Source organism: Dipodomys ordii, unplaced genomic scaffold (assembly GCF_000151885.1).
Source record: "Dipodomys ordii isolate 6190 unplaced genomic scaffold, Dord_2.0 Scaffold10, whole genome shotgun sequence".
NCBI classification, from domain to species: Eukaryota; Metazoa; Chordata; class Mammalia; order Rodentia; family Heteromyidae; genus Dipodomys; species Dipodomys ordii.
In genome coordinates, this window is record NW_012267226.1 from 14,497,791 (window position 1) to 14,512,111 (window position 14,321).

Consider the following 14,321-nt stretch of genomic DNA (forward strand, 5'->3'; position numbering starts at 1 on the left):
GGGACCGCAGCTCTTCCAGTCCTTCTCGTCCACGCTGGTGCTGATCGTCCTGGTCACGCTCATCTTCTGCCTCCTCGTGCTGTCCCTCTCTACCTTCCATCTCCACAAGCGCAGGATGAAGAAGCGGAAGATGCAGAGGGCTCAGGAGGAGTACGAGAGAGATCACTGCAGTGGCCGCCGCGCCAGTGGGCGGCTGCCCCGGCCGGGTGGGCAGACCCCCATCCAAGGGAAAGAAAACCGGCTGGAGAGACAGCCCCGAGACTCTGCCCCGTGCGCGCCCTCGAACGCCACCTCCGCGGGCCCTGGCCTGGCGGCCCCGGGGCCCTGCGCTGCGCCTCCACCTCCGCTTCCAACCCCCAGCCCGCAGGCGGCGCACGCAGCCTCCTCCTCCTCCTCCTGTTCGGACACCGCTGGCGAGGGCCTTTTACAAACGGTGGTACTGTCCTGATTGTCCCACCCCGCCTCTTCACCCCTTCCTCATCTCCGGCATCTTCACCATCCTCGCCTTCCCCCAGGCCTGCCTTCCTTCCGCCCTTCCTTCTCCATCCCCTCCCCCCTACCCCCAAATCTAGCCTCTCTGTCCTCCCCACCACCCCCGTGTCCTCCCTCGGACTCTTGTTTCTCCTCCGCCGAGGCACTGTGCGGTATTTGTAAATATTGGGTGAGGAAAGTCTCAGCAGAAGAAATAACGCTGACAATACTTTATTCATATTTATAGTAATTATAATACTAATAACACAATCCAAGCGCATGACAAATCACATAATTTCTCCTTGTCAACGAAGGATGCGTCTTTCCTCTCCACCCCGGGCCCCCCGCCCCCCTCAGTCAGGAGGAGAAACCGCACAAGCTACCAAAAACACGCAAGGCATCGATAACCCCGCGCAAAAGGGAGGGGAGGGGGCCCCGTGATGTACATAGCCGTCAAGTTAGGGTTCCGCTACCCTCCTGCCCCCCCCCGCCCCCAAGCTTCCACTTTTCCTTTGCCTTCTCTCCCTCCCCTTCTCTCACCCCAAGCTGGGCTCAGCCAATCGTCTACGATAAGAGAAATGCGGATGTGATTAAGCACCGGGACTGTGGAAGGCCACAGAAAAAGCCCCAGGAGAGAAAAACCCCAAACAAACAAAAGTTTAGGACAGGTCACCCCTTCCACCCTTCTCACAATGACCTTTTCCAAGATAGAAAAGTTTGATTTACTTTTAGACATGCCTCTCGCTGGCCGAGCGTCAAAGCCTTTAAATGCACTAAGAACAAAAGCAAAAGCTGTCTGCTCCCCCCTCTCCCTTCCCCTGCCCTCACCCCAAACCTCCCCCCCCCCGCCCCCTTAACACCTTTGACTTGTGGTGTTTGGAGAGATCCCGGAGCTGTCCACACAGCTCTGGTGCTGAAATGGCCTCACCTAATGCGTATTTCCTTCGTGCAGGTCAAGGAGGGGCTGCTAGGGAAAGCAATTCTTAACGGCTTTTGGTTGGTTTCTCTCTTCTTTTTCTCCAACCGAGTTAGCGCGTACTATTGTTTTTCTTATTTATTAAACGTTGCATAAGTTATCTTTTTGTAAAAAAAACACAAAACAAGACATAAAAACATATTAAGTGACGTGCAGTACTAAAGTATCTAACCAACCAGAATGTTTCTGTTTCAGTTTGAGAACAAGTGCACCTTTGTTGTATACTTATTATCTTGGTACCAAAAACAGAAGAAATTATAGTTCTGTTCGACATCCTCCAAGCTGTATATTCTTGTTGATGCTTTCCAGCTGTTGCTATAAAGGGTCCTGCTGGATGAGGAATTCGGTGTTGTGGGCTGGTCCTGCTGATTCTGCCCTTTTGTACCTTACTCTGTAGCTGACTGTTATAAAAAGATGACATGTATGTTTTCTTTTTTTTTTTACCTCTTGCGAATAACAGAAACAACCACCACGACAAAAAAAAATAATGGATGCGCTGGAATGCCATCTATTAAAACACGGTTAATATTTAAACAATGCCCGTAGTTCTACCTGCATGCACTTACCACCTGGAGGCAGTGTGTGCGTGCTTGCTTGTGCTGTCTGTGTTTGAGGAGGGACTGGTGGGGATGTTGGACAATTTGTATGACAGGACATGCAAATTTCAAGAGAAGTTAAAGCAGCCAGTACTTAATGGGATAAAAATGTTTATTACAAATCTGTGCCTGTATTTGAGATTCAGCAGAAAAGGGTCTCTCTTCCTCGTGAGTCTGGCTTAGCTGACATTACTGAATACATGAAAACAAATATGAAGGGAGAAAAGTGTAGGGGAAGATAAATATTTTATTCTTACTCTTAATGCCAGATAAGTCTATCTATATTAGGAATGGAGTCTTCCTCTGATTACTTCCCACTTTGTTTCCCTTGGGTAGATGGCAGAGAGTTCTAGAAGCATATTTATAATCTTAATTATAGGCACTGGCATCTCTTCTTGGAAACTTAATTTTGTGACAGCTATTCAAATGTTTGTAAAAAGTTTGAATGAGAACGATCTAGAAGAACTTTAACGGAAAGTCTTTATCATATTGCTGTGTGTAACACGGCCCCTGAGTACATCCCTCTCCAAGTAATGATGATGATATGGATTCCTGTCTTGGTTTCAGCCATAAGTGCAGTTGTCCAGAAAAAAAAAAGATGGCCCTTGGTGATTTTTTGTCACCTCAAGATCAGTTCCCATCTTTTATATTTATAAAAAAATCAGCTTAATTTTAACCACCCATTAGATACTCACCCAAGTCCTTTTCCTAAAGTACAGAAGACCATGGCTTAAGCATACATAACATGTTATAATATTAGAAAGACCAGGTCTGATCTTGGACACAATATATTAAACAATGAGCCAGGCTCTCTCCGGTGCCTTAGTCGCATCCTAGTAATAGGTAAAAGAGTGCATTAACTCCCGCACACCACTAAGGAATCCTTTAGTGCATAAGAGCTCGATATTATACATCAGGATGACTAAGGCACTGGGGAGGAGAAAGTCCATTAATTTTTGTAGCTTGCGCTCATCCAGCTGAAGCTCTTTAATACCTGCTTACAGAATCACTTTTGGACTTGAGCTTTGAATGGAATCAGGAACCCAAGAGGGAGCTTCCTCATTTCCAAATGAACTCTACTAAAGTGCATGGATATTACTTTCTTCCCTTTATCTGGTGCACTTTATTTTTACAGTGAATAATTTCCCATTTTATTAAAGCAATAAGATATTCTGTTGTGAGCAGTGCTAGATGATGATTCCATTTCCTTGGTGCTGAAGCTACTCATATGTTCTTGCCTTATGAATCATAGTACATTCAAGGCATGCAATAATATTTCCCTTCCAACAAGCAGTCCGTATACCCTAGTGGGTAATGTCCTATATAATTTTTCCCTGAAGGAATAGAACAAGAAAAGGAAATAAAATGATTTTTTGTTGTTAAAAAAATCTTGATACCTCTAAACATGGGCACACATCTGTAATCTATTGTTATTTTCTACCTGAATGTGTGTATGACTTTCTCCATTAACTGACTATCGTTTAAAATTCCTAATAGCATCTCGTATAAAGATGATGCATTTATATTCACTCTGAGTTCAAAACAGTCAGAACCCTAAGCTTCTGGTGGTGTCAAATAAAATCTAGTAGGACAGTTCCCATACCAAATTACTGAATAAGCACACATCCAAGCAATTTGTATAGACCTTGCTAAAAGCACGCCTTATGGAGCTCAGTTGACAGTCCCAGGAGTTTGGGATGCTACCCATAGGGCATTTTGATTTTTATTTCTATGAAACAAAAGGCAATATAGGAATAGCTTAATTTCTTTTAAGGATTTTATTCACTGATGTCCCGTCAAACAAATTACTCCAAACCCCTAATAGCTACAGCTCAACTTCTGCACTTGCTATTATCAATAAGGTGGCATGCTTGTTATTGTTTTTTTTTTAATGAGAAAATTGGGGAGAGAATGCCATTATGTTAACTCTATGGGCCTCTGAATCTTTAAGATGTAAATGGATATAATCTTTAGAATTTATATACACTCATAGATATGTATTTATATATGTATACCTTTTGTACAAATTTACAATGGACTTTTTGTATTCTCTTTTCTGACATTACAAGAATGAGATGGAAACCAAATAATTGTTCCATCCTCTTATCCAGGAAGGATACTTAAAAGTCAGGTATATGCATGCATTTATTTCTCTGGGGTCAAATTTGAATGACTCCCTCTTTATTTAATGAGAAGGGAGAGCTGTGGTTGGCTCGGGAAATTGGTAATTAGATAAGCTTCCTTTCCTATGTTAGTGACTCAAATGTAGCAATGATAATAAAGTTATGACCATATCAATGTGGTCAAACTATCTAGATGGAATGCAAAAATATGCAAAAGAGGATTAGGGTGATTGAGACCACACACAACCCTGGTTTGTGGCTTGAATTTTTATTTTGTGTGAGATACAACTTATATCTGCATAGCTACAGGTAAAAATGAAAATATTATAATTATTTGTTTAGTTTGATAAGTAGTTTTTGGGAAAATATAGACACATTAGCTTTAAAACAAACTTCTTTGGCATCTGGCTTTTCCACCATTTCTATCTGTATCAATTGAAGTTAAATAGATGATGGTTAAAATTTTATTTTTCCAGCGCGCAGAAGTAGGCTCTAAATGCTTTTCTGTGGAAGACAGCTGAGCAGTTGCTAATAGATATCACATGAAAGTTAGGGGCTAAATTAGAACCAGAAGGTTTTATCTAATATATCCAGGCTCCTGAAGTCCTTTCCCAGGTAAATCTAGCCTTTGAACTTGACTCTAAAAAGCCACCTACCCTTTTCTGTGGAACTAGCGATTGTGGCTTACAGATGTTTCAGTTCATGTGACAATAAATTGGCCCAGTGATGGAAGGGTATTTAATCATTGGACCCAATATAAACCTGATTATGATCTGTTGTTTAAAACTTATATGGCTTGACATAAATACTTATTAATGTCACCAACCTTATAATGCAGTTGATGTCATCTAGACATGCTTAGCTGAGAATAAGAATTTAATTAAGTCTTATCAAGGTTGTCTTACCTATTTGGGGCAGAAACTTTCCCTGAGGCATGTGACGACATTTGGTTGTTTCTACAGAGAAATTAACAAGAACAACAAGCAGCACCAACAGAACAACTCATTTTTGAACTTGAGTATATCCAACAGATAGAATAAAGAGATTAGAATTCATGGAAAAAATGTTTTGCTTTTCTATCAATAAAAGAGTTTTCTTGTTAAATTGGCCTTTGGGACAATATTTTCTTATTAATTTCATGTATAATAAAGCAGGATTACAAAATTACTCATCCTTACACTCTCAGATAAAATCTTCGAAAAGAAATTGACATTCTTTGTTGTTGTTGGTAGTGGTGATGATGGTGGTGGTGGTGGTGGTGGTTGGTAGTAGTGGTTGTGGGGCTTGAATCCAGGGCCTGGGCACTGTCCCTGAGCTTTTTTGCTCACGGCTAGCACTCTACTACTTGGAGCCACAGCTCCATTTTCGGCCTTCTTTCTTTCTTTATAACTCATTAGCTCGTCTTCAGAAACCAAACCCATCTCAGAAGTGGAATGGGAAGTATATAATTTTTATCTGAATCCAATTAATAACATTGTAGCCTCTTTAGACAGAGACCCAGTCTCTGGAGATGATCTGCTTAGGGTGTCAGATTTCTTCTTTCTCTGCTTATATGTCTTTAAAATAACCTGGTATTTCAGGAAGAGATGTGGCTGATGTGATTTTATGGCATAAATGTGGGAGCTAGGGGTTGGGGGGAAGAAGTACCCTGAGTTCAGGCCCCACAACCGACAACAACAACAACAAAAAGATGGCTGGTTATCTCTACTAAGGCAGATGCATTCATAATGCTGCCCAGTATCTAGCCTTGGTCTGCTTTGCTACCCGGCAGTTTATGTTCTGACCTCAGTTTGTGGATTTCCTAGGATGGTATTAATTTATGAAATATTAACTATATATTTTCTTTTTGTGCTGGTTCTGGAGCTTGAACACAAGGTTAACACTCTGCCACTTGAGCTACGGCTCCACATCCAGCTTTTTTGGTGCTCAGTTGGAGACAAGAATCTCCTAGACTTTTCTGCCTAGGCTGGCTTTGAACTGCATTCTTCAGATCTCAGCCTCCTGAGTAGCTATTCTTCCAAATACCATCTTTAAATAAGAACTGATGTAGATAGAATTGTTTCTCTTTGTGAAAGTATATATACATATGCACATATATATGAAAGTATAAATACATGTATAAAATATATACATATAACATATACAACATAAAGCTTTTATATATACATATATAACATATACATATGTTTATTATTATTAAGGAGTTGTACAGAGGGGTTACAATCCTATAAGTTAGGTTATGAGTATAGCTCTTCTTGGACAATGCCACTCCTTCCTTCAGAAGGCTCTACTGTTGAAAACATTACACATGAAGTTGGGTCTGCAGTGATGTATAGCTTTCTTATCCTCTTTCACCTTTTACTGACCATCCTCTACGTTCATTAGACGATTTTCTATCTTCCTGAGCCATGTTTTTTTTTTAAACTCCAAATTGCTCATTTTAGCCTAGGGTACTTAATTTTTCTGCAAATGGAACCTCTCAGATCCTAGGACGGCTCTTATAATTCTCACTGAGGTGTCAATGTTACATTGAGGTGGCAGAAAATGTCTTCTGTTAGCATACATCTATGCAAAGCAAATATGGCTACTCTAATGTTCCATCACTTGTCTTTTTCATGGGGACCTATGTTACTGGATAACTCTTTTACGAAAATTCTCAAATTCTCAGTATTTTTTTCTTTCCCCTATTCCTTTCCACACTGGTGTCTGGATATGATTTATGTTACCTCATGGTGGCAGAGAGTGTGGTTCTTTAAATGTTGGCAGTATTCAAGAGATCTTTCTGGGTGGGGCTGGAGAGTGTGGCCAGTCTGATCTGCTTCTGGAACTGGAGATTGCTATGGTATATGCCTTTTCTGTCACTGCAGACTAGGATGATGCATGTTTTTAAATAGCCTTGAAATCTGAGTCTTTATAGTTTTGCTATTTTACTGTTTTCTAAGCATCTCTGACCCCCCCACATGAAACAAATAGAACTTTCTGGGTCCCATAATATGTCCTATTCACATAATAGGAGACAAGAAGCCTTCTGGTTGCTTGCTGCCACCACCATCGCTAGAGCACTTATCTCCGAGTCTTCTTTCACAGCAACAGGTTTGGGAACCAGAACATAAAATACTAGACCCATTCCTAAAGGGTGCCTATGTGTGCCAGTTCTGAGGCTTGAACTCAGGGCCTGGGCACTGTCCCTGAGCTTTTGTGCTCAAACCTAGCATTCTACCACTTGAGCCACAGTATCACTTCTAGCTTTTTGGTGGTTAATTGAAGATAAGATTCTCCCCATCTTTTCTGCCTGGGCTGACTTTGAACCTCAGTCCTCAGACCTTAGCCTCCTGAGCCACCATGAGCCACTTGCAGAAGAAAACATTTTTGAATATCCATATGAAGTCATATATATTGCTAGAAAGCATTCGAAGGCACTAAAATTCCATAGTTCTGGATTGTATGTCCATTCTTCATCCATTGTGTTATTCATATCACTTAGCATAACACCTCTACCTTGTAGATGTTCATTAGTTTTTGTTGAAGAGCATGGGATGAAATAGGTTTTAATATAGTGCCAAATGAATTTGTGTGGGGGTGGGTTAACTGAAGGTAGTAAGACATGTATACCTCTGCCTTCTTAGAATTGTGTTCTTGATGATAGTAACTGATTGCTACTCTGTGCACAATTGCTTGTCTAGGCAATGGTTGTGAGTGTTTGCTAATTATTCAATTTTATAATCAAATGATTATAAAATCATTTTCATTTTTCAAATGACTTAGGCTTCCAATATTATCCCTTTGCTCAAGTTAGAATGGTTCAACCAACAGAGCAACCTTTTAGAAAACACAATAAGACTCAGATAAAATGTAGAAAATAAGCTGTTCTTTCATCAGAAATCTATTAAGAGTCTATTATTATGCCAGGTTCTACAAAAAGCCTTGGAGATAAGAAGGTAAAAAGATACAGTCTCTATCTTCAAGTATTTTATAGTCTGAGGGAGACAGATGCTGACACAGGCAATTGCTAGGTGGTGCTGAATTTAATATTAAGATAGCTGTGAGATGCTGTGGGAACACAGAACAAAAAAACATTAAAGTTTATGAGGATGAAGGTGATTATTAGCTAATAGAGAAGATACCTTAGAGAATGGAATGTCTTGGTCGAATATTATAAAGTGAAGGTTACATAATGCAGAAAGATGATGTCCCACAAAATGTCGAGAGGTTAGATAATATGTCTTGGTAAGTAACTTTAGGTTCATGTTGTACACAGATATGGGCAAGGGGAGGAGATTAAAAAGAGAGGCTGGGAAATGAAATCAAGTCATAATCTAGTACACCATGTAAAAGGGCAGAGATTTTATTCCATGGAAAATTCGAAGACTTTGAGGAGATATTATGTGGTCATTCTAACCAAGCTATGATATTTCTGTAACCAGAACAGATGCCTTGTTCTTTTATTATGCTCATACATGACATCATAAATGGAGTATAATAGGCAATCGGGAAATGAATTTTTTTTTCCGGTGATGTAGTATGGGACCAATGTGGCACATGAATCCAGTATTAAGACTCTACAAATGATGGCTATAGGAAATGAGCTCAACCACAGCTACAGCATTTCTTAGAACACAGCTATGTGAGAATAAATAAGAAATATTCTTTATGCTCTGTCAGGTAGGCTTTCTCCTCTGCAAAATATAAGAAAAGGCATGTGAATGATATCTTCTTTGTTTTGCAGTTGATGCCAGACAGTTAGAAAAATGTATATAGTATTCATGATGTGCAATTTCTCTATGGAGATAGACATATTACATCTTCAACATTTTCTAGCATATCTAAAAGGCAGAACATTCTCTGCTAGGGTGGAAATTGCAATAGAGGCACTTATGTTTCTAGAAATAATTTTTCAGAAAATTAAATTCAAAGTACTCCTGACAGTAATTTTTGTTGTAATTTCCAGGAACCAATAGCAAACAAAGAGAGCAAAACTTTGAAGGTTTTTTGTAGGATCTGACCTATTAATAAAATTGTGTGTATATGTGAGTGTGTGTGTGTGTGTGTGTGTGTGAGAGAGAGAGAGAGAGAGAGAGAGAGAAAACTATTTGCAATAAGTCACCACATGCAGAAGAAAAATGATGTTTTTCTGGTTGAAAAAGAGCCAAAACCTTTGCAACTTACTTCAAATATTGGATCAAAGTACAGAGCTTGACTAGTGATAGCAGTTATTTTCAACCCTGACTCACCATCTTGATCAGACACATCTAAGAGGCATCTAAGCTTCACAGCTTTGTGTAGGAGTTTGGGCAATCCAGAACACAAAACTGAAGGAGACTCTAGTCTTAGACATCCTTGGTCTTTCATCTTAGGAGGAAACATGCACAGCCAGTGCCCAAGTGACTCTAACTCAAGGCATAGAAGGATCGTTGTTTTACATCAGGGCCCACACATAGTTCTATAGATATCTCTAAAACAATGGGAAATCAAGCAAGCATCTCTAGCTCCACAGCAGCATGGTACTGTAAGAAGGCTGTCACACAGTTTACACAGGCCAGCAACAAACAGACATCTGACAGTAGAAGAGAAACAGCTGTGAAAATATGAACAGTCTCATTTCATGCAAATACGCATTTTATTAGAGAGAGAGTTCCTTGCCTTTAGAGGTATAGCTCTAAGAATCTATCTCCAGGGAATGTATAAAGACATTGGTCCAGGCTGTTATAAGCATTAGCTAGAGCTGTGAACACAAAAGCAGAGAAAGAATTTTACTAGTTGTGAAGATTGAAAATTATTTTTTAAAGAGGAAATGCTTCACATATTATATGGTGAGCATATAGAATATGTCAGTCCCCGCAGACAGTAGTAATGTATATAGATATAAATGTGTCAAAAAAAGATCTGTAAATGCAGTACCTTTCACATATTTAAACGAAAATAAGAATTCATCTGTGGCCAACGTTAAGATGAATTTGCATGCTCTCCCATGACAAAATATCTGGTGCTTCAACCTAAGAAATATGCTGGATTGATGAGTTACAGATCTCTCCAAGAAGCAAATCTTTGCCTATGACATTGATTTTTATAAGTAGAGAACACAAGAGACCCATCACTTTTATTCTATCAACCAAAACAATTTATTTTATTTTATATTTTATTAGCATAATTAATTGTTCAAAGGGGCTTTATTGAGACATGCATACACTTTGATCAAATTGAAACAATTTAGATAAGCTACAGAATTATTTTAACTCATCAGAGAGCTGAGGATATGATATGAAGAAACTTAAATTAACTAGGCTCCAGAAAAATGACAGATTTCACAGAAGATAGATCGATGGCTGCTCTCATCTAAGATCAATGGGAGAATCTTCCAGCGACAGGGAAAGTGAGAAATGATCAGAAAGGTCAAGGAATTTAACAGCATATAGATGAGCATGGGAGATCACAATGCCAAGGCACCCAAGACACACAGTCGCCTTACAGCTATCCTCCAGCTAGTTCTCTCAGGAATCATCCAAGGGATGAGTGCAGAGCAGAACTGGGAAACAAATCTCCCAAAACACATGGTTTAATACAATTGCAAGTCACTCTCTCAGCAGAAGAGAGGAAAAGGGAATGTGCCCCGAGAAATCCCTCTGAAACCTTTTAGGGATTTGGGCACCAAAGGCATGGAGAAATGGTGGGAGAGCTGGGGGCAGGGGGGAACCCTCTGTGTCATTAAAAAAAATCTCCATCATACACAAGATAGTTGTATACTGAAGACTGCCAAGTCCTCTTAAAAGGGAAATGCTTCACATATCACCTAGTGAGCATACAGTATATATCGGTCTCCATCACAGTAATGTGTGTAGATATAAAACATGTCAAGAAAAAGATCTATAAATGAAATACTGAGTCTACACTCAGTCTTCAGAGTCCAGAGATTTGCAAAGTATAGAAAATGCATGGTGCCAATGGAGAGCAATGAGAATTGTTCAGTTCTATGGCAAACTCACAGCTATAATGCAGAGGAGGTCTGACCTATGATTAACAAAGCTGGTGGCTTAAGTGTAAATCACAATCAGAATGTTAGAGTCATTGGTGCTCATCTCATAGAACAGAAAGCACTGACCAGACTATAAACACGTTTGAAGCCAAAGGAGAACCAAATCAAGACAAGTAATCTGGAAAACGGACACAAGGAAGAATGGGCTATTTTTTTCTAATGTTAAGTCTGTACTATTTTGTCAAATATGCAGTATCTGGGCATTCTGGTGCAGGTGATGGATTAAACATGTCTACTTCTAGCAGCTCTGGGGGAGTGATCAAGCACAAAGGGCACCATTTTTTTTCAGGTGAATGAAGGTAAGAACACTCTGTGGATTCAATAATGAATAAATAAAACTAGACTTTAGAAAAGAAGGTAGCTGGGTACCAGCTATTCAGAAAGCTGAGAGCTGAGGATTGCCACTGAAAACCAGCCTGGGCAGGAAAGTCTGTGAGACTCATTTCCAATCAACTGCCAGAAAACTGGAAATAGAGCTGTGGCTCAAAGTGGTAGAGAGCTAACCATAAAAGCTCCAGGGACAGCACTCCCCCCCTCCCCGACCCTGGGTTCAAGCTCCATGACCACAACCACCAACACAAACGTAGCTGGGTCCCCTCTTGAATTGACAAAGGTTCCAGTGCTAAATGTGCAGAAGAAGCAGCTGCAGAAGGGCTGGGACTGGGGAAATTTAAAGAAAACAAAAAGGAGCAAAAATGTAAAAAATAAAAATAAAAAGAGACACTTTAGTCTCAGTTTTGAGCAGAGAAAATCTTAACTAGAAAACAAAACAAAACTATAAAATAGATCAGGAGAAAAGGCAACCCTTTAGGAAATGGTCCAGGCAGAGAAAGGAAGGGAGTAGAAAGAAATAAAAGAAAGCACCACTCAGGGAGCACTACAATTAACTTTGGACAAACTAGGGAGCAGATTTATTTACAGTCTTGTCAGATAGGAGTCTGAGAATCAGTATAGTGTATAGATATGGGGAAATTTCTCTTCCTCCAGTATGTGGTCATACACACAGGTTAAGTTGTACATAGATATTCTGTTTCTGTATTGAATAGAAATTATTGTATAGATGAGAAAATGGCCAGCAGTATTAGTAGTCAGGAGCCCTTGTAGTGTCCAGTCTATGGGAATGAATACACACCAAGGACCAGGTTCATTCTCACTGAATGCTGGCTGCAGAGGAATCTCAATGACACTGAAAGTTCCACATGAGATCTGGTGTGAGTTACCATGTGGAAGCTCCCTTCCAGCTGTGCAGAACTCCAGGAGGAGGAGGACTGGAGATGAGAATCTGCCCAACAGAGCATTCTCTTGCATAGTGTGACTCCATAGTGCTTCCCCATCCCAGAAAAATGAAGGATTCAGAGATAGGTACTGTGGGTAAACAGTGTACAAACTACCCCACCCAGTCCCCTTCCCACACTACCGACCTTCCGGTCATTAGAGAACACCAAAATAAATAAATAAAAGGCAACTATTCAACATATACCTGGTTGCTCACATCCAATCTCAACACTGATCAAGGATGTGACCTACAGAGTACAAAATGGCATCCATAGAAGACTGGAAACCTAGCCTTGTTTTCTTTTTAATTAATTTGCTTTATCATTATTATAAAAGGGATGTATAGAGGGATAACAATTACATGAATCAGGCAATGAGTACATTTCCTTTAGTACAGGATCTCCCAGCCCGCCCTCCCATCTCCACACATGAATTGGGTGTCCAGTGAGCTCCACTGCTGCACTTTTTTTACCTTTTTCTCCCTCAAGTTCTGTATCCCCTTCCCAAATATATATGTGTGTGTATACCATACATTAAAATAATACATCATCAAAAATAATTTAAAACAAACAAGAGAGATCTCTTATTTCCCTATATTGGAGTTCATTTCAATATATATGTATATATACATAAATTTTATGTAAATATGAAGAGGAATGTCGACATTGTGCCTTTTTTGCTTCTCTCCTGAGTATCCTCTTTTGGTCTTCTGTATCTATCATTGTTTTTTTAAAATTAAGTATCTCTGTATATTTCCATTTTGTTTTAGTTTGCAGCACTGGTTGAACTCAGGACCTCACAGTGTAGCAGGCACTCTACCATGCAACCAGATTCCATTTGCATCTTCCGTGGTCTTACCTTATGTTGAGACTAGCCTGAGCTGTGGATCCTCCTATTTATGCTTCCTAGAGTCACTGGGGGTTGGCAGGCATGCACCATGTATCCAGTCATTATGCTTTCCTTGTAACTGAGAGAGTAGGCATGAACCCTTGTGCCTAATTATTGGTTGAGATGGGGTCTCAAGAAACAAAAGAACAGTAACAACAAAACCAAAGTAATTCATGACCATTAAAAGTCATTCTACCCACAGAAGAGCAAGCTAAGCACAGTGGTAAGGACATAGGAAAGAATAAGCTCACTAGAAGAGTAGGAAAGCATTAGGTAAGATTTTTAAGGGTAGATAAGAATTGGAAAAGAATAAAGCTTTATAAAACAACAAAATGCTAAGTTATTATATCTTTAAATAATAATGCTGAATATTGATGGACCCACTTCTCTAAGACTGACATATTGGGTTGAAAAACAAGATACAACTATTTGATACCTATAAAAAATACACGTCAGTGGTAAGACAAACACAGGTCCAAACTAAAAAACTGGAAAAAATATTCCAAGAAAATTGAAATGATTTTCTGTGTTTAATTAGGTCACAATGGAATAAAACTAGACACCAACAACAAGAGAAACTACAGAAAATATATAGATACATGGTGAGGGAACAATTCAATTTTGGATGGCCAGTTCATTACAGAAATAAACAGGACAAATTAAAAATTCATACAGGCAAATGAAAAGGAAAACAGAACTTATTAGAACCTATGGGATACAATGAAAGCAAGATCTAAGACAAAAGTTGGTGTCTATGAGGTCCTACATTGCAAAATCAGAGTCTCCATTAAGCAACCTAATGATGAATCTCAAGGTCTTAGAAGAACAAGGATTAAACAACTGTAAAATTTGTAGAAGAAAAGAAGGGATAAAGAACAGCACTGAATGCCAGGCATGGTAGCTCACACCTATAATCCTAGCTATGAAGGAGGCTGAGCTTTGGAGGATCCCAGTTTGCAGCT

General features: G+C 39.6%; 1 protein-coding gene across 1 annotated transcript in view; it reads left to right on the plus strand.

Annotated features, from left to right (window-relative positions):
* Positions 1 to 448, plus strand: part of LOC105980599 (chromosome unknown open reading frame, human C11orf87) — a 1,428-nt gene extending 980 nt beyond the window's left edge. The window contains 1 exon segment of the mRNA XM_013009480.1: positions 1 to 448. Coding sequence (XP_012864934.1) covers positions 1 to 448 — 448 coding nt within the window.
* Positions 449 to 14,321: the final 13,873 nt, after the last annotated feature.